This window comes from Hyperolius riggenbachi, chromosome 2 (assembly GCF_040937935.1).
Source record: "Hyperolius riggenbachi isolate aHypRig1 chromosome 2, aHypRig1.pri, whole genome shotgun sequence".
Lineage (NCBI taxonomy): Eukaryota > Metazoa > Chordata > Amphibia > Anura > Hyperoliidae > Hyperolius > Hyperolius riggenbachi.
The window spans coordinates 461,941,910-461,964,875 of NC_090647.1; the positions used below are offsets into that span (position 1 = coordinate 461,941,910).

Genomic DNA, 22,966 nt, shown 5'->3' on the forward strand with positions numbered 1-22,966 from the left:
CTACTTCCACTAGAGCACAGGTATCCAACCGGTTTGCCGCAATACATTTGTGTCGTGGCAGCTCCCGGCTATGTGTCGCCGTTCTGCTTACCACTCGTCTCCCCCCGCAGATCGCCCTCCTCCTTGTGTATTAGAGCAGGGCTACAAGAAAATGGCCGCCACCGTCCGCATTTGCAGACATCTGAGGACATATTCTAGTAAGTTTGCACTGTCGAGCAGAGGGCGGAGGCAGAGCATCAAGGACCGAGCTCTGTGAAGGAGTAGAAGGGGCGGAGGGTTGGTTATGAAGGGCTATGGAGGGGTGAGTTGAGGAAGTTCTCACCCTTTCATTTAAGGGTGTGACTTGTTTGCACTAGGCAGCAGCATATTGTCCCTGCACCACCTTATAGCACCAGCATACTCTTCCTACAGCTATCCGATATTATTGTGGTAGTAGCAGCATATTATTCCTGCAGCCCTCCATTGTGCCAGCTGCAAAAGCAGATTGTTACTGAGCCCCTCATTGTGCTTGCAGCATCAGCAAATTACTGAGCCCCTCATTGTGCCTGCAGAATCAGCAGATTGTTACTGAGCCTCCCCCCCCCCCCATTGTGCCCACTGCATCAGCACGTTGTTACTGAGCCCCCCATTGTGCCTGCAGCATCGGCAGACTGTTGCTGAGCCCCTCACTGTGCCTGCAGCATCAGCAGATTGTTACTGAACACTCTCTCTATTGATTTTCTGATTATTTTCCTATCATACATGTCGTGTCATGTATATCTGTATGTTTGGCTTGATGTGACGTATACTGATATTTGAATGTTTGGCGTGATGTTACGACCTGGAAAAGGTTGGGAACCACTGATTTAGTGTGTGTGTGTGTGTGTGTGTGTGTGTGTGTGTGTGTGTGTGTGTGTGTGTGTGTGTGTGTGTGTGTGTGTGTGTGTGTGTGTGTGTAAAGTGTTTTGTTTTTTTTTTCCCAAAACCTTACATTTTGCGGAATGAATACATGACCTTTCGCCTATGTGCCATGCCTGACAACAGCCAGTAGGTATCTTCACCCGTCATTCATAATCAGACAGTTGCATTTGGCAAGGTTGAAAAAATGTTGTCATTCTCATCAAACATAAGTCTGTGTGTAGGAAATCTGTGAATGTCTTCTAACACAACCTTCCTCCAACACGTGAGCAGGAGACAGCGCGCTTGATGGTGTGTCGTACAAGGATTAATGGTAGAGGATGAGCAATTAAAATAAGCTGGTGCAATTGTGTCACAATCTATATAATTTTTAAACAAGGGCAACTTCTCATTAGATACTTGTGTCTTGTGTATAGCTGCCATATCACTGCTTGGCACAGCTCGGGGTAGGGGACGATGTCGTGCTTGGCACAGCTCGTGGGAGGGGACGATGTCGTGCTTGCACAGAGAGGACGGGACGATGTCGTGCTTGCACGGAGGGGACGGGACGATGTCGTGCTTGCACAGAGGGGACGGGACGATGTCGTGCTTGCACAGAGGGGACGGGACGATGTCGTGCTTGCACAGAGGGGACGGGACGATGTCGTATGTCGTACTCGCACAGAGGGGGCGGGACAGGGAAAATGTCGTACTCGCACAGAGGGGTCGGGTCGATGTCGTGCTCGCACAGATGGGGCGGGATGACGCTAACCTTTGCTAGAACACAATTCCAGTATTTCATCTGTGCCTGTTGCTCTGACTGTCTAAATACCCCAGCACTAGTTGCACTAATTTATTTGTAAATCCAGAAACTGATTATGGAACAAAAAATTTGTGCAACTTGAATTGTTTTGTTTTTCACATTTTAGTTCAGCTGTAATTGAAATGGAGCTATTTTTACCATTGAGTAGCAGTGGTTGCAGGAGAGGGGTATGTACAAGCTAACAATGGCTGAGCTTTGGAGTACATTGGCATTTATGAAGCCCAGTAATGAGGCCTGTGAGCTTCAGCTGTGTCTTCTGACCAGTAGGCTAACTATATATGCTTCAACATGGCTTTGCTGCACACTTCTGAATGTGTTTCTCCATTTTGCAGGTGGATGCTGTGGTACAGATTCTAAACAGTACGTGTACGGAGGATGGGCTTGGGCCTGGTGGTGTGTTTCCGATACACAGAAGTGAGTAACCTTTAATCCAAGACCAGTGTCCACCAATGAAAATGTCACCACGTCGTTTGCTGCATGCACCTGATTTGTAGTTATCTTTTTCATTTACAATAAAGGTGAAATCCTCCATGGAATTATCATTGATAATGGAAAAAAAATTCTGCATACTAATTAATACTGAATTTTGCCATGATGATTGCACCTTTAACTTTGTTGTCGCACACATTTCCGTGCATGTGCTGTGTTCTTATGACATGGAATATGTTGCTGACACTACTTAACTCCTCATCAATATCCTTAAAAAAAATAGTTATGTCGTCAACAAATTCCTTGTCATGTTTTTTTTTTTTGTTTTTTTTTTTTTTATAGTTGTTTTTTCCAGGCGAAACAGCTTTCACTCATAAACTAGGTCAGGGACAGGGAACCTTGGCTTGATGGCTGTGGAAGAACATTGCATCACGGGGAGAGATGTACAGGAGCAGCCTCAGCAATAAAGTTTTCCTTGCCTTGACCTAGTGGTATGGTACAAGCTGGCAGGGTACTTCCTCTCCAAGCAACAGCTCTTCTAGTGATATCTCTGGTGCGCAGTTTTTTGACAATAGCTCTGAGATTTTACCAGACCAAAGAGATGAGTTTTGTCTCAATCCGTTTGTGGTAGAGAAAAATAACATGCTTTCATTTTTTTTCCAAATGTTTTTATCTTGGGAGGCTCCTCCCTCACATTCTTGGTCTGTGCATTGTGTTGCAGCAAAGCATACTCTATCCACCGGCACACCTCCTCCTGTGTCTTCTCTCTACTATCACTTGGGTATCTGTACATCGTGACCCGTGGTCTCATACGTGCCACTGCATCATGGGGTACAGGCGGTAGTGGCTTTGCTGCAACACTCTGCACCACCTGGGGGTCCTGGCAAGCAGAGGTGGCTCCACAGATTTACAATAGATGTAATGCTGAGATCTATTGGAAATCTGTGTGGTAAGTAATAGATCTCTCTCTGATCAGATTCAAAGAGGGATCTGTCTGTTGGCCATTGACAAGTGTGTGGGGGCACCTTTAGTCATGGTTTTAGTATTTGTAACCCAACCTAAAAATACACTCAGCAGATATGAGGAGATGTTGCTCTTGGAGAGTTTCCCACTAGTTCATATTCCATGTGCTGCATGTTGTCAGTACAGCTTCACTGTAGCGATTTGCTTGTGCAATGTGTCTGTATAGCTGTATGGTGTATCTGCACTCTGCTTCAATTTCACACTCCTGCGGGCTCTGATAGAAGTGGGTTAGCAAAGTTGGCCCATATTTAATTGTCTTCTCTTGAGTTTTCTCCTGACAAAGGGCAGAAAGTGAAAAAATACTATCCAAAGTATTGAGTATTTTCTTTCTTGCTGGTGGCTTTAAAGGCACTCTATTAACAAGGCGTGAAAATATCGCCTTAGAGAATATTCGAGAAATTGAACATGGGCCTTTTATGTTTTGCTTCAAAATTCTGTTAAAGAGAACTCCATCTAGAGGTTAAAGAGGAGCTGTCAGCTATACTATCTAAAAAACAAAACACATATATAAGTAAATACTTGCTCTATGTACATAACAGATGTATTGCACTGTCCACGTTTTTGATTTCAGTGAGTTTTATATAGTAAATAAAGAGAAAACCGTTTCAGGCATTTGCCATTTTGGAATCCCTGTGTCTGAAACCAATCCTGATGTCATTTCCTCCCTTATTCTAGGAGGAGGGCGGCCAATGCAAACACAGACAGTCTTTAGACACTCCCACCCAGCTGTGCAATAAAAAGTGAATTGTCAATGTGTGACTGAGAAGCATGAGAAATCTTCGCAAATCAGAGAGGAATAGAGGTGTGGGAGGGGAAAACAGGAGGGAAAGAGGCTTCAGCCAATCAGGCTGCATTAGTTAAAGGAGAACTGTAGTGAGAAGTATATAGAGGCTGCCATATTGAGTTCATTTTAAGCAATACCAGTTACCTGGCAGCCCTGCTGAGCTATCTGCCTGCAGAATCACACCAGAAACAAGCATGCAGCTAATCTTGTCAGATCTGACAAAAATGTCAAATGCCTGATCTACTGCATGCTTGTTCAGGGTCTAGGGCAAAACGTATTAGAGGCAGAGGATCAGCAGGATAGCCAGGCAACTGGTATTGCTTAAAAGGAATCCAATATGGCAGCCTCTATATACCTCTCACTACAGTTCTCCTTTAAGTCTGAGGGATAGTAAAGAAAAGAGACAACCCAGAATGTCCTGCCCAGAATCAGATACGCACATCAGCTCTGAGCCATGTATGCATAGCTTCAAGCCTGTTCCACATATTGGGAGGCCAGCAAAGCTAGTACATTTGTTTGATTTCTGAGGAGCTGCACTGAAAAATAAATTATTGGGTCTGGTGTTAATTAATTTCACTTCTTCCAGAATAAAAGCCTAGTCTTGAGTGGAGTTCTTCTTTAATAAGGGTTTATAAATTTGCAGTGTATACAATCGGACGCATCAATATTACAGAGCTCAGGCTGTTAAGGCAATAAGAAAAGGCCTGCTGTAGTCATGTATACCCCAGTGGAATGGACATAAAGACACCACACCGTATATCACACATCTCTGTTTACATATTAGTCTATTTCTGAAGGCTCATTGCACAGTGTATCATCTGTATGGCTTATGTCATGCATGCACATATTGCTTTAAGGTCTTAATTACAAATTGTAGTCACCTACTGTGTAACAGGGCATATAAAAGTAAAAAGCCTGCAAAAACCTTTTTATTTTAGTTTTATCTCAATAACCTAGAAAAGTACAGTAACAAGAAAAAGTATGCAAACCCTTTTGGTATTATATGGATTTTCGCACAAATTAGTCATAAAATGTGATCCGATCTTCACCTAAGTCACAATAGACAATCTTTCTGCTTAAACTAGTACCACACAAATAATGTTTCCATGTTTTTATTGAGCACACCATGTAAACCTTCACAGCGCAGGTGGAAAAAGTATGTAAATCCTTGGATTTAATAACTGGTTGAACTTCCTTTGGCAGCAATAATTTCAACCAAACGTTTCCGGTAGTTGCAGATCAGACGTGCACAACGGTCAGGAGTAATTCTTCACCATTCCTCTTTAAACAACTTTTTCAGTTCAGCAATATTCTTGGGATTTCTTGTGTAAATCGCTTTCATGAGGTCGTGCCACATTATTTCAATCGGTCTGAGGTCAGGACTCTTTCTGGGCCACTCCAGAAGGCATTTTTTTTCTTCTGTTTAAGCCATTCTGTTTATTTACTTCTGTTTTGGGTCTTTATCCTGTTGCAACACCCATCTTCTTCTGAGCTTCAGCTGGTGGACAGTTGGCCCTAAGTTCTCCTGCAGAATGTCTTGATAAACTTTGGAATTCATTTTTCTCTTAATGATAGCAATCTGTCCAGGCCCTGCCCCAGCAAAGCAGCCCTAAATCCATGATTCCTTCACCACCATACTTCACAGTTGGGATGATGCTTTTATGTTGGTGTGCTGTGCCTCTTTTCTCCACACAGTGTTGTGTGTTTCTTCCAAACAATTCAACATTGGTTTTATCTGTCCACAGAATATTTTGCCAGGTCTGCTGTGGAATATCCAGGTGCTCTTTTGCAAACTTTAAGCAATGGAGTTTTTTTGGGGAGGGGGGGGGGGGGAGGGGCGGGGTAGATGTAACCAACACGTCCAATCTCGTCATTGATTAGACTCCAGCTGGCTAACGCCTCACTCCAATTAGTTCTTGGAGATGTCATTAGTCTAGGGGTTCACATACTTTTTCTAACTGCATTGTGAATGTTTACATGGTGTGTTCAATAAAACATGGAAACTGTTAATTATTTGTGTGGTATTAGATTAAGCAGACTGTGATTGTCTATTGTTGTGACTTAGATGAAGATCAGATCACATTTTATGACCAATTTGTGCAGAAATCCATGTAATTCCAAAGGGTTCACATACTTTTTCTTGCTATTGTATGGGGAAGGAAACAGTCAACAATAAAGATCTGATAAAGGCTGTAACTCCTTCAAATTTGGATAAGGTTTACCACCCAAACAATTTTGGCAGAAGTTTCACATCAGTATAAATGGAAGCACCTTTATTTTAATTATGGAGAACCACTTAAAATGGGCAATGGGGCTTGACCGTGTCAGTTAGTCTTTGTCAACACCTCTGTCAGCCAGTTGAAAGCTTACTACTAGGGATGGTCAATAAGATGCAAATTGAGGCATGAATGGAAGGTGGAATTTGATTGGTCTGTTTTCAAACTGTGTAAATCTGCATGATCCTGAATGAACTTGGAGTTATTTGCATCTCATTGACCAATGCTACTTGCTATTGCTGTTATAACTTGTCCCCAGGATTTTGACATTTTGTTTGACTGACTTGGAAGGACCCTATATTTGTTAGTACAAGTGTCTCTACTGCTGTCAACCAATCAAAATGCAGAAGAGCTCAATATACAGTAGCTTTGCATACAATGATTGGCAGACAGGTCACCCTGGCTTGCTATCAGAAATGTGTCTCAGGGAGAGGGGTCCTGACAACTACTCCCACTTCTGTAGTGGCCATTTTGCTCTATAGGTTGTAATTAAAGTATGTGTGCTCTAGTCTAATGGGAGTAGGAGCCATCAATTAGAAACTCTCCCTGTCTCCTAACCCAATCTCAATACCGTAGTTAGGCTTAAAATGTGTTGAGAACCTCATTTAGCATTCTCTAGACTTTTTTTTTTATGATGTAAGCTGTAGGAGCTTGGTAGGACATGGGCACCTTTCTAATAGTGTTTATTGTATGTGGCGACTTATACTGGAATCTAGTTGTTCAAAGCGTTAGATAATTGTTTATTGCTTACTCTGGTATTGTTGTTTTTTAATTTATTTTAAAGGACCACTATCTGAAAAAAATACATGTGTATAAAATGTTAAATGAGCTATAAATGTATTTTCTTCTATATTGCTGTCACTGCTGGTTGTAAAAAATCTGACCGGTTTTGGACTAGTCCAGTGATTGCAAACTTGGGTTTTCCAGCTGTCAAGGAACTGCAGGTCCCACAATGCATTGCGGGAGGCTGATGGCCATTGTCATGATTCATAAAGGCAAATGCATTGTGGGACTTGTAGTTCCTTAACAGCTGGAGAGTGAAGTTTGCAGATGACTGAACTAGACCATCCCCTCATGGGGATTCTCAGGGTTTTCTTTATTTTCAAAAGCACTTCCTGAATCCTCACTGGCTCAGTCCAACTTCCAAAATAGTGTTCAGTTAAAGAGACACTGAAGCGAAAAAAAAAACTATGATATTATGATTTGTATGTGTAGTACAGCTAAGAAATAAAACATTAAGATCAGATACATCAGTGTAATTGTTTCTAGTACAGGAAGAGTTAAGAAACTCCAGTTGTTATCTCTATGCAAAAAAGCCATTATCTCTACGACTTTCAAAATCGTGGAGAGGGCTGTTTTCTGACTTTTTTATTATCTCAACTGTTAGTTAACTATTTACTTTTCATCTGGCAGAGGAGAGGTCATTAGTTCAGACTGCTCTGAAATAATCATTTTGAATGCTGAGTGTTGTGTAATCTTCACATATTATAGAATGATGCAATGTTAGAAAAAACACTATATACCTGAAAATAAAAATATGAGAATATTTTCTTTGCTGCTAATCTTCTAGTAATTATTCATAGTACACAACCAATTCACTATATCATATATTTTTTTTCGCTTCAGTGTCTCTTTAAGTAGGATGACCTTTTTTGTTTATAGCCTTTCCAGGGATTTGTTTTAATAAAGAATAAAGGAAATATTGAGCATCACTATGAGGAGATGGGCTTGTCCAAAAACTGTCAGATTTTTACTGCCTACTAGCAACCGCAACATGGGGAAAAAGTCATTTATAGTCCATCTTCCTCTGGAAGCAATGTACTACTTTTTATACATGTGAATTTTAAATTTGTACAATGTTTCACAATAACTGTCCTTTAAGCCTGCAGCGAATAACCTGGCTACTGGCTTTACATGCACTGTTAATTTTAAAGATAAAACTGGGCTCTTTTTTTTGTTTATAAATGCACCAGCACCAAAAATGTTACAAGGAAGTAAATTTTTATTTATTTATTTATTTATTTTTTGGCTTCAGAATCTCTTTAAGCCACATTTCATTTTTAAACATTAACCAGTTGTTTTTCTGTGTAAACTGCTCTGCTTTTATATTCTGCCGTTTACTGCTTGAATTTGCTTTTTAATGTAATGTACACTTGTAAAATGTCTTTAAACTTGTAACATTACTCTGTACACGCTGTCCCTTATTTAACGAGAGTGCAGGTAACCGATGTTTTATGTTATCAGGCTTTCAGCTTTAACTAGCCGCATCAATTAAAAACTATCTGAACGGACTACTGTGCTTTCTAGCGCATGCTCTGTTCCTGTCCAATTATTGCACAATTACCTTTTGTAGCTACTAACTATCGTAAGCACTGTGAAATCTTCAGAAAAAGTTTTTCTATAAAAATAAGATCACAGAGGTCTTGTGTGCATGCTGCATTTCCAGCTGTAGATGGACTTCATAGATAGATAGATAGATAGATAGATAGATAGATAGATAGATAGATAGATAGATAGATAGATAGATAGATAGATAGATAGATAGATAGATAGATAGATATACACACTATGGTCCCCAGTTAAACTTTTCTAGGACTTCCATCAGCCCCCTGTAGTCCTGGTCCCTTGCTGTCCTTCTGCGCCGCTCCATTTAACCACTATCCCACTCCGATATCTTGCTGGCTCAGCTAGTTGCTCCTGGCCCAGGAATGCGACTACTGCTCTGATGGGCAAAATGGAGAAGAGCAGACATTTAGGGGGCCAGGAATACTAGAGTGGGCTGGAAGAAGCCCCAGGTAAGTTTTTTTTTTATTTTTATTTTTTTTATTTATTTATTTTTTGCTGGGGACTTCAGTGTCTCTTCAGGTTCCCTGAAGTACAACCCTTATAATGCAGGGCAAATTTGTGATCAGTGATGTGTGACATCTATACTTTGAAAATTAACCAGGCCATACATGTACCATTTGTGAGCAGAGATGTGACAACTATACTTATTTTGAAAATGAACTAGTTATTGGGTGTAGAATTTATAGGCTTTTGATAATGATGTGGTGATCGGTGTCAGGATGAAACATTTGACAAATTGTTAAGACTATTGAATTATTGTTTTGGAGAAATTTGGTCTTCATTCAGATCCCAAACCTTTCATGAGAACATTTACCTATTTGGAGCATGTCTCTGGATGGATTGCCATTTTGGATAACTGGCTGTACCAACAACTCATCAGAGCACAACACAACTATAGACATTTGTGTACTCCCCAGGCTATTTTAGCTGGGTGCTCCACCCGGCTAATTTTGTTGAGCACCCGGCTGACATCGGCTCACCTCCTCATCTTTTTCTTGTGCTGAAAGTAGAGTTGCACACGGCCCTGCATTCCCCCGTCGAGCTCCACCCGGCTACTTTTTCATGCCACCCGGCTTGAAAAAGTTTCTGGGGAGAACACTGCATTATAGTTTTGAGGTTCAACAGCTTATATTGGAACTTGCCCACCTTGTTGGCAGCTTGAAGTATGAGTGATTAGACCACTTCCTTTATCCATGGTAACTTGAATTTGTTTCCATTGACCTAAAGTATATCCGTTCTAGATTGGCAATGGCTGGGGACATCTTATCTGGTCCAGTGAATTAGAATTCCACCTGATGGGAGACTGATAGTTGTGTAACACCTTCAGGAAGAATTTACATGCAACTTTGATGGAAATGAGCATCCAGCCATCATCCCAGGGCAGCCAAATGATGCAGAAACATCACCTCTAGAATTGGGTCATGCCAAGATGCTTGAGGAGGCACTGCCACAATAAGAAGCAACTCTTGTCAAAAACAAAAGCGGGTCCAGCACAATACTGAACAGTCCTGCTTTCAGGTCTTTGTGTCTTCATATCCCAAGACTTTTTGCTTCCCAAAAAAAAAAAAAAAAAAAAAAAAAAAAAAGCTTGTGCACCCACCTGTTTACAATACAACTGTCTAGTGTAGACTCCGCCTCGGAAGAAGCACTGGCAGGCACGAAACAACCGTCTGGCTTCTTGTACATGCACCCATGGCTCTGGACAGTCTTTGCATGCCTGATATGTGACTTTCTACACTTCTCTCTAATTGTGTGGAACCTTTCACACAGGGAATTGTTAAATACTTGTTCATGCAGCAGTATCAGGCAATCTTCTCTTTAAACTAAACTTAGTACACTTCAGTTTGTTTGTGTGGCCTGTTTAAATCAATGTTGTACATTGACCAGGCACTGGTCTCCTGTCTTTATTTACGTCTGCTCCTCCCACTCTTGCATAGAGAGTAATGGTATTTAAGCATTCATCACTACTAAAACTCACTCCATTACTAAAGAACAGCAAAAAATTGGCAGCAACACATGAATGCAGCTAGACACAAGTACACTAGAAGGTTTTTTTTTTGTTTTTTTTGTACAATAGGAGGTAGTGGCAGCGCTTCCAAATGCAGATTGCACCCAAATTCATGTACATAGATGTGCAGAGCCCAAAACACGGGAAGCGTATACAACTTGCATTCAAAACAGATGCAGCAAATGGAGGATGTTGGCTTCCAAAAATCTTTTGCGTGCAGATTGTTCAGTACTAGACCCTTCCACGATGTTGACGGGCCCTCATTCCATTACTAGACTGGTATATCAGTGCCAGTTTATTTTGTTTTGTTTTTTAAAGCCCAAATAGCTTGTTCTTTTCCAAGGGCTGAAAGCACTAAAGGGATTATGTATAATAGAGAAAGGAAAGTTGTCTGCTGATGGATTCAGTTATAGGATGTGGGCTGTGGCATATGATGTCCAAACTCTAGGTACACGCCTTAAAGAGGAACTCCAGTGAAAATAATGTAATAAAAAAAGTGCTTCATTTTTACAATAATTATGTATAAATGATTTAGTCAGTGTTTGCCCATTGTAAAATCTTTTAAAACCCTGATTTACATTCTGACATTTATTACGTGGTGACATTTTTACTGTTGGCAGGTGATGTAGCTGCTGTATGCTTTTTTGGCAGTTGGAAACCGCTGTAAACAGCTATTTCCCACAATGCAGCAAAGTTCACAGACAGGAGACTGCCAGGAGTATGTACTCAGTTTCTTGTAGGAGGGGTTTCACCACAATATCAGTCATACAGCGCCCCCAGATGGTCTGTTTGTGAAAAGGAATATTTTTCTCATGTAAAAGGGGGTATCAGCCACTGATTGGGATAAAGTTCAATTCTTGGTAGGAGTTTCTCTTTAAAGGACTTACGAGGAAAAATGAGGAAAAAAGTTAATCACTTGCCTCATCTTTTCATGCATGGAGGACGCCGTCCGCGCCCTCCGTGCTGATCCGCCGGGTCCCCCCGCTCATTCCAGCTGCGCCCCACGGCCCGGGTCGGGCTCTCTTGCCTCTCCTAAAATGGCCGCGAGTGCGGCTGCGCAGCTCTAGGGTCAACCCCCCCTGATGAGCAGGGGGACCCGGCGGATCGGCGCGGACAGCGTCCTCCGTGCCTGAAAAGATGAGGCAAGTGATTAACTTTTTTTCCTCATTTCGCCTCGTAAGTCCTTTAAGTTTTTTGGCAGATAGATGGTTCCATAGATGAATTCCTTCATGTCTGATATTATTTCCGGTCGTTTTTCTGGTCGATGTCTCATAGAAGTGAATGGAAATTGATAAGCAAAGCTAAGAAAATTGAGAGATCAGACAGAAAATCGACCGAAAAAATGCATAGCGTGTACCTAGCATATGACTGTGATGAATTGGAAATGTAAATGCATGTTCTCTGTTTAACGCCCGCCTGCTTTCCAGCTGATATAACACCTGGTTGGATATGGTTTTGCACTGGTGAACTTTATACTGGGTATAACTAGACAGTGCATACATGTGTAGGTGCTCTTCCAGGCATGGAAGTATGAAGGCAAGCCTAATTCCAACCACACCACTCTACAGAATGCCAACACTGGCCTGGTGCTCGATCTGGGCTTCTGTCATCAACTATTGGATTTTAAGGATTTATGTAGAATAACTTTCATTACTACCATTTTTTGTTTTGTTTTTCTTTTCACTGGGTCAAGTGACTATCAGAACAAACCTGTTCTGATGATCACTATGCCTCATCACAAATGGGTGTGTAGTAGTGCTTGGAAGGTACCACCATCTGATGTGTGGGAATGTTAAGCCTGTATATTCCTCAATATTTCACAAGGGGCTTTGTAGGGTGAGTAAATGCCACTCCCACCTGTACGGACATATTGCATCGGAACATCTACTAGTGACCTACCAGCCATGCCAATGCTTGGTGTCTCTTCCTATGCCTGTGTGCTTCACAACTCAAGTTGGCTGGGACAACAACATATGTCAGGCCCTTCATTATCACATTAACAACCATGCAAGACTTCTTCAGTAAAGCATTTTGTTTTTTTTATGATAAGCAGTTGCTTATCTTTTGGAGAAATGTAAAATTAGTTCACCTGCATTACACAACAGCTGAGGGTTATGGGACAAGAAGACCAATTTTTCTAGGAATGCAATGTAACACCTGGCTCAGTTTTCAGATGACTTGGTGGCTGAATACTCATGACATAACCGTGGAATCATCGCAGATTAGCTTTTCCATACAACAAAGAAAATGCAAGAGAAGTGAACCTCCCCCAGAAAATCAGACTCTTCAAGCATAGGAGAATCACTGGAAAGTTCTGAAGGGATTGAACTGTATATAGCAAGACCCTGCATCCTCCTCTTTTGCATGCATTGGATATAAGCTGTCCACAGTGAAGAACACAGATCCTCTGACTCTTTGAGTTACACAGCCCATTTCTGCAATTTAATATCAAAACTGTTCTAAGTGTATTAAACAGGCTTAAGAAACGGTTCCCTGGCAACACTACAATAACAAGTCACCTTGTCTGTGCGCCACTTCCCCAGTCACTCATTTCAAGGATACTTGAGAAACCTATTGCTTGCCTTGCTTGGCCTGGCTGACTGATATTTTCTCTTCTGATTATGCTGATATTTTCTTTCAACTTTGGATCTTAGCAGCATCTTTTAGTACTTTTTTTTTTTTTTTTTTTCCCCCAAGATTTTTGGACGCCACCTTACAATCAAGGATCGGTCTGTAGTTGTTTTAAAGCATAAACAATGATTTTTATGTTCATGTTGGGCAGACTCTTCATACTGAATTTGTACTTGTACTGAAAAGCAGGGCTGTGGAGTCGGTCCAAAAATCCTCCGACTCCGACTCCTCAGTTTAGGATTCCTCTGACTCCGACTCCACGACTCCGACTCCTCTAATTTGCATATTACAATTTTGTTGATTAAAAGTATGTAACATGAAATTCGTCTCTTAACTGCCAACGCTTAGGAATTTTACAAGACAACTGAAGTGAGAAGGATATGTAGACTACTATATTTATTCCCTTTAGACTAAAACTAGTCCTTGGTAAGAGTACTTGTAAAAGGTACAAACCGGAACAAAGAACATCTATCAGGCCCTAGACAATGTAAGTGTGGGTACATGTAAGAATGATGTGCAGGTACTCTGCAGGGGAATGAGGAGATTGTAAACAGACAACGCCTCTGTGTTCAATGTGCACAGCATTCTCAGTGGATTCCCTGCAGCTCTGTGGGGAGTGCATATGTAGAGCATAGTACTACTGTGTAACAAAGTAAACCTGAGACAGATGAAATTAAAGTTTTATACATACCTGGGGCTTCCACCAGCCGCCTTTAGGATAATCAGTCCCTCGTTGTCCTCCTCCGCCACCTGGATCTTCTGCTATGAGTCCAGGTACTTGAGCCAGTCAGGCGTAGTGCGCATGCACACACTCCGCCGCCAGGAGCATACTACACCTGTGCAGCACTATTGCGCAGGTGCAGAATGTTCCTGGCTGTGGGAGCGGCATGCGGCCGGACAGCGCTGACTGGCTGAATTACCAGGACTCGTAGCAGAAGATCCGGGTGGTGAAGGACAGCGAGGGACTGATTAGCCTGAAGAGGGCTGGAGGAAGCCCCAGGTATGTATAAAACTTTACTTTTCATCCGTCTCAGGTACCCTTTAATTTGTAGTCACCAAACCAAATTTTAACATATCAAATTATTTGATTTCATCAGCAAAGGGAGTGCATACATTTGCATAAATCAGCATCAATGCAGAATTATTTCCATCTCGTTGACCATCTCTATTAGTGACACAGCTACACATCAGGCTTTATTCTTACAGCATAGATGTTATTTAGTATATATAAGAGATTCCTGTGTACACATCATATATACAGTCACAATCAGATATGTATATCTGACCTTAAAAATACGGGGACTGCTTTATTGAAGCAGCACAAGTAACTAATTTTGATTGGTTTATTTCATTTTTGTGGACTAAGCACAGCTATTACTGTATATATACTGTATATATACATTATTTTTAATGACTATTATCTGAGAAATAGAACATTTTATCATATTTTCTATTTTAATTAGTTACAAATTCATTAGGAGTCGGAGTCGGTGCATTTTTTCCCGACTCCGACTCCAGGCACCCAAAATTGCCCGACTCCACGACTCCGACTTCGACTCCGACTCCACAGCCTTGCTGAAAAGGCAGGAAATTATAAAACTCTTCCGTGAACCTGGAACAGATATTTGAGCTTTTGCACTGATCATTACAGCATAGCTTTTTGTTGTAATGTCCTTCAAGCTTGGCTATGCTTTGAGGTTGACACCACAGTGATCGAATCTGCTGAAGATTGTGCCTCAACATGCTGCCCATTTGTAATTGCTATCAATTGACCACCAGATTGGGCAGTGTGTGTGTGTTTGTTAGCCATGTGCTAATGCTGCTCTTCTGGGGCCCCATGCATTATGCAACGCACTTCTTTCTCTGCGACATCATACAGCATTGTATCTGAGCTTGTACATGCCCCTGGCTGTAGAGGTGAGTGTGACCTCTTAGCATCACTAATTGTCTGCATGGGGCCTTGGAAAGCAACATTAGTAAGGGAAGGGGGGGTGGCTGTAATTTTGTTTTGTGATAGAGTTCATGCTAAATTCTATTAAAAATCAATGTGCAGCATGTGACAATAGATCCCTCTGAACAAGTATCAAGTCCTGCTCCAGACAGGCACAGATTTCTGCTTGGCGTACAATTCATGGATGCAGCAAACTGATTGATTGAAACCAGTTTTTTTTGTTTTTTTTTCTTTTATTTTAAAGGGAATATGAAGTGAAAAGAATACAGAAGCTGCCATTGTCATTCCCTAATAAATAAACGATGCCAGTTGCAATGCCAGTTGCTTGACTTCTGTGCTGATGCTCTGCCTCTGAGGGAGGGATCACATTTGGGTTGTGGACAAATTCTTTGTTTTTAATGTGCAATTTCTGCACGCCTTCCCTGACAGTCTCCCCTCAGTGGCAGTAGTAGCAGCTAGCTCTCTGCACGGCCCCCCTCCCACTTGTGTAGTCAGTGTTATCACACACAGAAAATGGTTGTAGGCTACATAAGACTCCTGTATGCGTACAAGTGTCCCCCAAGCTCGTTTAAATGACAGCAACCCCTGAATGCACGGTTCTAATTTGGGAAGCAAATATTTCAAACTACTGTTCCACCTCTAACTTCTAAATTGTCAGATAATGGCTAATGCCAGTTAATATATTTTCCTGGAGCTCTCCCCCTTCCGTACCGTACTTGCAACTTGGTAACTGGTAGACGCATGGAAAGGACATGGCTAAAGGTTCAATTTCTCACCTTTAGGACCCGTTTCCACTAGCGCGGTGCGATTTCTTTGCAGAAAACGCATACACGAATTCGCATGCGGCTGTGAATTCGTATGCGTTTGTATACGAATTTGCATGTGTTTCTGTGTATATTTGTAAGTATGCGATTTTAACCATGTCAGTGCCTGTGTGCTTTTAAATTGATTTTACATGAAAACTTGTGCGAATTTGCATGAAAAATCCGCCTAGCGAAAACGCATGTGAATTTCCTATTAAATACATCACATGTGATTCGCGCACTAGCCTTGCGGTGTGCGAATTCTGATGGCTCTGCAGTGCAGATTTTTTTTTTTCTGCACAGTCCACCGCACAGATTTCCTGACAAGTGGAAACGGGCCCATTGGCTATTATTGGCTATGTGAATCTGCATGCAGAAAATGATTGAAATGATTGCAGATTCACTCTAGTTGAAACGGACAGATTTCCTGACAAGTGGAAACGGGCCCATTGGCTATTATTGGCTATGTGAATCTGCATGCAGAAAATGATTGAAATGATTGCAGATTCACTCTAGTTGAAACGGACACTAAAACTAGTTCTGTTGATTGAGGCGTTGGCTTTGTTACGTGAGAGGAAGGTTTCTCATTCTACTGTTTGTATTGTTAGGTTAGGCATACTTAGAAATCAGCACCCTCAGCTTTGCTCGCATGTATGCTAAAGGCCCATACACACGTCGGATTTCCGTGAACGACGGGTCGTTTAAACATCCCGTCGTTCAGTCGTTCGCTCGCTAAATCGGGTGTGTGTACAGACTGTCGTTCGCGTGATAAGAGTGAGTTTGAGCGATCCGCCTGGTGGATCGCTCAAACTCACTCTTATCACGCGAATGACCGTCTGTACACACGCTCGATTTTAGCGGGCGAACAACAGGACGTTCAAACGACCCGTCCACGGAAATCCGACGTGTGTATGGGCCTTAAGTCTATGAAAGTGGAAGCTGATGAAAAGGAGAAGTGACAGCTTGTGGTTTCACACAAAACTTAGTTTATAGACGTGATTGTGTCTTCTTGTCCTTAACACTCATTTACTGATCTATCATTTATTACCTTCCTCAATTTTTTTTATACTATGACTACAGTGGCCACATACAATTATATGCCTATACATAAATCTAGCACATACCCTAAAAGATTAAGCTAATTTTGGCTGTGAGTTGCTTGGGAAAGGTAGGTATTCACCAGATGGGCTGCTGCTGCTTACACCATCCAGAAGCACCCATAATAACCCACTTTTTGGAGCTTTTAGTTGGACAACTTGCATGCTGCTTCTACAGACTAACTACACTACTCTCTGTTGGTGGGGTTGGTTTGTGTGTTGCTATTTGGTAACCGCTCTGTGTATTTGCTGTCCTCCTGCCCTCATTTAACGCTGCTCAGACTGTCACTGGAGGTTATGACCATCCTTTGTCGCTGCGAGAATATTGAGACATCGGAAGGGGTCCCTTTGTTCGTGACAGGGGTTGCACAGGTAATAAACTTCCAGCTTTTTTAACTCTGCTCCTTTTTTTTGTTTTTGTTTTCTTCTAAGCAGCTTCCCCGGCGAGAGGATTCTCCACTAACCCAGATAACCATATTTTTCTATCTACCTTCCAGCTGTAATCTCACAACTTGTCTTCCCCGTGCTTCCTTCCCCTTTTTCCTGTACAGCCTGCAGTCACCTTTGGACGTAATGTGAAGCTTTTGCAATACAATAATCTAATCTAAGACTGAACAACCAGAAGTTTACGTTTCCTGAAGCCTTTCCCAACTAAACACTCATTTTTAACATTGCACACAATACCAAAAGGAAATGAGACAAATTTTTGGCTTTGTTGCTCAGATCTTCTAACTTCTATGACCTAAAGATAATTCTGGGGAAGCAAGCATGTTGAGGACTGTCAAAACTGGTCGTACACGCTATTCAGCTGTGTTGGATGCATAGTTACGTTTCCCAGTCCATCATATGGCTAGATTTGCCTGGCTTTCTCTAACCATTGAACGCTTAATTTACCGTTTATGGCATTTTCACAACTCCTGTCCTCACGAGACCCCAGCAAGGCACATTTTTAAGATTTCATATGTTTACAGTACTTGTGTGCACATCAGCAAACTGACTGTACATGTTTTTTTTTTTTTTTGTTGTTTTTTTTTTTTAATATATCTGCTAACCGGTGGCCACATTACTTACCTGCTAGTAGATCCTTCTTCTAAAGTTGTGTAGTTAGCTTTCCCTAGTGAATACCGTGAGCTCTGCGGGAATCCAACTAAGACTGGACATACACTATAAAATCTTGGTTGTTAAATTTTACACTTTCATGTGGTTTTAAGAGTTTATCAAGACAATCCATCGGCCCCCATACTATATAGATACTACGTAGATTTGGTAAATCTGTGCAATCAAGACTGTATGCCCCATGGCCTTCCTAAGATCTAAAGCCCCATCTACACAATATGATTATTTGTGCGATTCGATTACGATTCTATTTGCGATCCGATTAAATCTGACATGTCCGATCGGGATTTGATTCAATTCGATTTGCCATTGTTTTGCAATGGCAAATCGAATTGAATCGAATCCTGATCGGTCATGTCGGATTTAATCGGATCATAAATAGAATCGTAATCGAATCGCACAAAGAATCGTATCGTGTAGATTGGGCTTAAGATGCATGGCATGCGTCAAGTGCTACGGCACTGGCCACATATTTGGCTAGATGTGGACTTGAGGATTGCCTGGACTTTTCTTCTAGAGAGAAAAAAAAAAAGTCATGTGTTTAGTGGACACCAGAACCGCCTATTTTTGGATGTGAACTTACTGGTCTTCTTGTTTGTTCTGTGATGCTGCCTTGACTTGTGGTGGTTTGCCTAAAGCCATACAAAACTAAGGCCAAAGATCCCTCACCCACCAATCCACCCCCGAACGCCTAAACTCTTTCAACTGATCAGCTGCCCGACATTAATTAGAATCAGAAATTTTATCAATCAGGCTCGTGGGGTCAGTAGGTCTTGTGAAGATTGTATAAAAATGATCATGTCCATTGGGAATCCATTTTGTTTTGTGGTTGTTTTTCTTTTTCTTTTATCTTTGTGTTTCTTTTCTTTAATCCTCCTTGTGTGCAAGCAAAAACCACCTTCATCCACAGCAAATTTTTTCGTAATTTTCCCCCTCTAAACTGCAATAAACCAAATATATCAGATATAAACATGTAATTCAATAAGTACCATCCTTGAGTGCAACAATATTTAATGTGAGCAACATCCTTGCTGTGATTGCAGTCACATGACTAGTAATTCACTGACTTTTTTTTTTTTTTTTTTTTTTACACTTGCTGTGGTCCAGGAGGATTGCAAACGTTTTGTGTTACAGTATTTCATTAATCCAGGCCAGGTTTACCCAATCGGTTACAATCGCAAACCCACAGAGTTCTGTGTGTAATGTTTCTATATCCATATATTTTTAATTATTTTCCATTGTTTGGTGCTGGTGCATTTAAATTTTAAAATGGGGAAGTGGCAATTGAGTGGTGCACAAAATCTGAGCTTTGCGTACAGTGTGACTGCGGGCTGGAAGGGGAAGGGGATAAGAAGTGCAAAGTTGATGATGTGTGTAAACTGGAAATATGCAAATGTTTTACCTTTCTCGGCAGGATTTCCCTAGAGCTAATGACGCTACAGCCCAGGTGTGAAGACGTAGAGACGGCTGAGGGGGTAGCTTTAACTGTCACAGGTGTGGCACAGGTACTGTAACTCATGGCTCGTCACTTTGCATGTCTCCGGGAATGGAATGCCAACTGATGCCAAGGCTAGTTGGCACTCAGGGTCTCTGTATGCAGACATGCCAAGAACACGTGTAGTTTGTTGTAAGAAAAAGAATGAGCAATGGTTCCTATAAAGTAAATTTGTTCTTAATTGTTTTTGTCTAAAAAAAAAAAAAATGTTTGCAAGTGGAACTACAGTCATGCATGCTATACAACTAAAAAAAAAACTCCTATCTACCAACTTCTTATTGCCTATATTTACTTGCCTTTAGGGATGCCCATATATTACTCAATTTTGCAGGTTGACCAACCTCCAATAATTTAATTGGATTGGAGGAGAATCGATGCCACAATATGATCACTCAAAATTAGTCAATCAGGCATGCTGGAAAATCTTGGTCACAAGTGGTTTGATTGGGTACACAGCAGTAAAGGACTTTCTGATGACTGATGGACCCCTGGCCGGTGTGTTCCCAAGTTTGTGGTTTTGGAGATTTTCCATCCAGTCCAATCGATAGATTTTTTTTTTTTTTCTTTCCCAAATCAACCTTTAATCAAAAATTTGTGAAAATTACAATTGATTGTATTGAATCTGCCAGGAATCAAACATGAAAATCCATGTGTGGCCTTTTTTAGTGTAGCTTGCGCAGAAAAGCTCCCTGATAAAATTCAAGCCTTCTCTTCTGTACTCAAGAGACCAAAGCACTATCTCCTGTCAGTCTGGAGACCAGTTCAGCTCAATGACCAATAAGGCTCCAAGGGGAAAATAAAAGTAAACCTATTAACCCTTTCAGTCAAATTAAAAAAAAAAAGTCTGTTCTAAAAAGTAATAGTTGTGTGGCTTGCCTATTGGAACAAATTGTGACTGTAATTCTACTTTAAAGTGGGCCTTATCACATAATATTCCTTCAACAGAACTTGGTGTACATTGTGTGTGTGAAAAAAGATCTAGTAGTGCTTGTTGCCTATATTAACCAATCCTGCACCTGGTCTCCTTTTCAAACCAGTATACATAATATGATACTAAAGCTTTTATGTTGCCATGCACATAAAAAAAAAAATTAACTTTTGTGTATCGTGAACTTTGATGCCAACCCTTCTAACTTGTTATAGTCTTATTACGCAAAATGATTGTCACTTTTACCACAGAACACCTTGTTCTTTGTTGGGTATTTTTCATACACACATTTGAAAGTGCTTAGACCATTGATCATGATTCTGTTGCACACAGCTGTTTTTTTTTTTTTGCATTTGGCAATTAAGAACCATTAAGATCATATCATCATCAGTATGTCCTGTTACTGCCTGCTGTGTGGGTTTTTTCTCTTTTTAACCATTGCTTTCAAACATTTCTAGTTGCTTTCAAACATTTCTAGTGACAATGTGGCTTTGGGAAACCTACTGTCCAGCAATTCAGTATTACAAGTTCAGGCACAGTGTCATGCAGATGGCAATTCATCCACTTTACACCCCTAGACTTGCCCCTAGAATAAATATTTTACAGAGACCAGTGAAATACTATCTGGGACATCCGGCCAGTTGCATGACTGATGGCTGGGCATTCAGTCAGCAAATGCACAGAAAGCATCCCAACTGTGTTCAATTTGTTTAGCATAGAAAAAAATGTGCAGGACTGTGTTCCTGTTGGGCAAACTATTTCTTTTTTTTTTTTTTTTTTTTTTTTTTTTACTTTTTGTTCCAATACTTTTGCTGCATCATTGTGATTGGGTTTTTTTATGTACAATTCATGGGGCTAAAAAGGATTTATTTTTGGGGATAGTTAATATAAAAAAGCCCATGCCCTCTGTTATGGGGGGGAACGACACTGGAAGGCTGGGACATGTTGCAGGGAGGACACTGGAAGGCCGGGACATGTTGCAGGGAGGACACTGGAAGGCTGGGATATGTTGCGGGGAGATCCTGGAAGGTCGGGAAACTCTCTACTAGAGTGCTGTGGAGCTACAGCAGACTACAGGAGTCAGTGTAGTTGGTAGCCACATTTTATGGGACATGAGGCACTGCACAGCTGGAAGAAGGTGCTTGACAATATGAGGAGACTATATGGGGAAAGCTGGTGCCCACCACATGGGGCAGTACAAAGCTACAGTATGTTCAGCCCATCCTGTGTCTTTCCGCATAATGGAATCATTTCAGAATCCCATTAGGCAATTTCACTCTTCAAATTAATTGACAGCAGATCTATAGAAACCATTTGTAATTAAATCTGCTTCCAATAAACATGCACTATGTAAATATATGCATGTTTGTATATTTGACTGTTTGCTTGTGTTCTTTTCCCAAGACTTTATGCCACCCTCTGCCTGGCACTATCACACCACACAGATAAAATCCCTTTCTCAGTGGTGGTCTAATGGAATAAATGAGCCATACAGATTTTTATTGTCTTCCGTGTAAAGCTTTGCATACATTTTATTTCTGTGGTGGGTTCATTGTTGTAATGTCTGCGTGAGGGAGGATGATGTCCTGCAAGATGGGGTGTATGCGTCAGATACTGAGACGGAACTGTATTTATCATAAGGGAATACATTAGAAAATTGCTTCAGCTGCATTCTCTGCTTTCAGATTTATTCAGTGTTTTCTATTTCTTTTGTTATATTACATGCCTGTTCTAGATTTTATCATTATTTTCTTTATTTATCTTACTTTCTATAACAAGTGTCATATTTTTGTTGCGCTAGGATGGCCTGATGGTTTAATGTAATGTATTGTGTGCGCGTGTGGTGGACTTTAAAGCAGATGTGATTCTTGGTACAACATGCAATTTCCCATCAGATAGATGGGTCGAAATTGATTATTTCAGTCAGGTCCGATCGGTTTTCTGATCAATTTTCCAATCACTTCTATACAAAATTGATCTGGATTCCCAACAGTTTTTCTGATCAGAACTGTCAGAAGTAATTGATTCGACCAGAAAATTGCATAGTGTGTACCAGGCATTAAGATCCTTTATATGCCTGTATATTCCAACCACCATCCTTGGTTCCCAAACCTGTGTATTTTGGGCTTTATTTTCATGGTCACATGATTTGAGCAGTGTTTTGTTGTCCTGCCTACTTTTGTAGAGATGGGAATTTTGCATGTGTTACGGCCAGAACCCGAAGTCTGGCCACTTCGGGTTCTGGCCGGTCACAACGCGAAGTGGCCGGCTGATCCGGCCAATATACAAAATGCCTGTGAATTTTGGACTTTGGCCGGCCAGAACGTGTTGTGACGTACCTTGGCCGGCCAAGTCCTGAAGTTTCCTGCACCGCTCCCCC

At 41.2% G+C, this 22,966-nt stretch overlaps 1 protein-coding gene across 1 annotated transcript in view; it reads left to right on the top strand.

The window, feature by feature from the left end:
* FLOT2 (flotillin 2) overlaps positions 1–22,966 on the top strand; it is a 105,269-nt gene that overhangs the window by 51,447 nt on the left and 30,856 nt on the right. The window contains exons 2-3 of the mRNA XM_068266358.1: positions 2,032–2,113; positions 19,578–19,668. Of these exons, the coding sequence (XP_068122459.1) occupies positions 2,032–2,113; positions 19,578–19,668 (173 nt within the window). The remainder of the gene's footprint in view (positions 1–2,031; positions 2,114–19,577; positions 19,669–22,966) is intronic.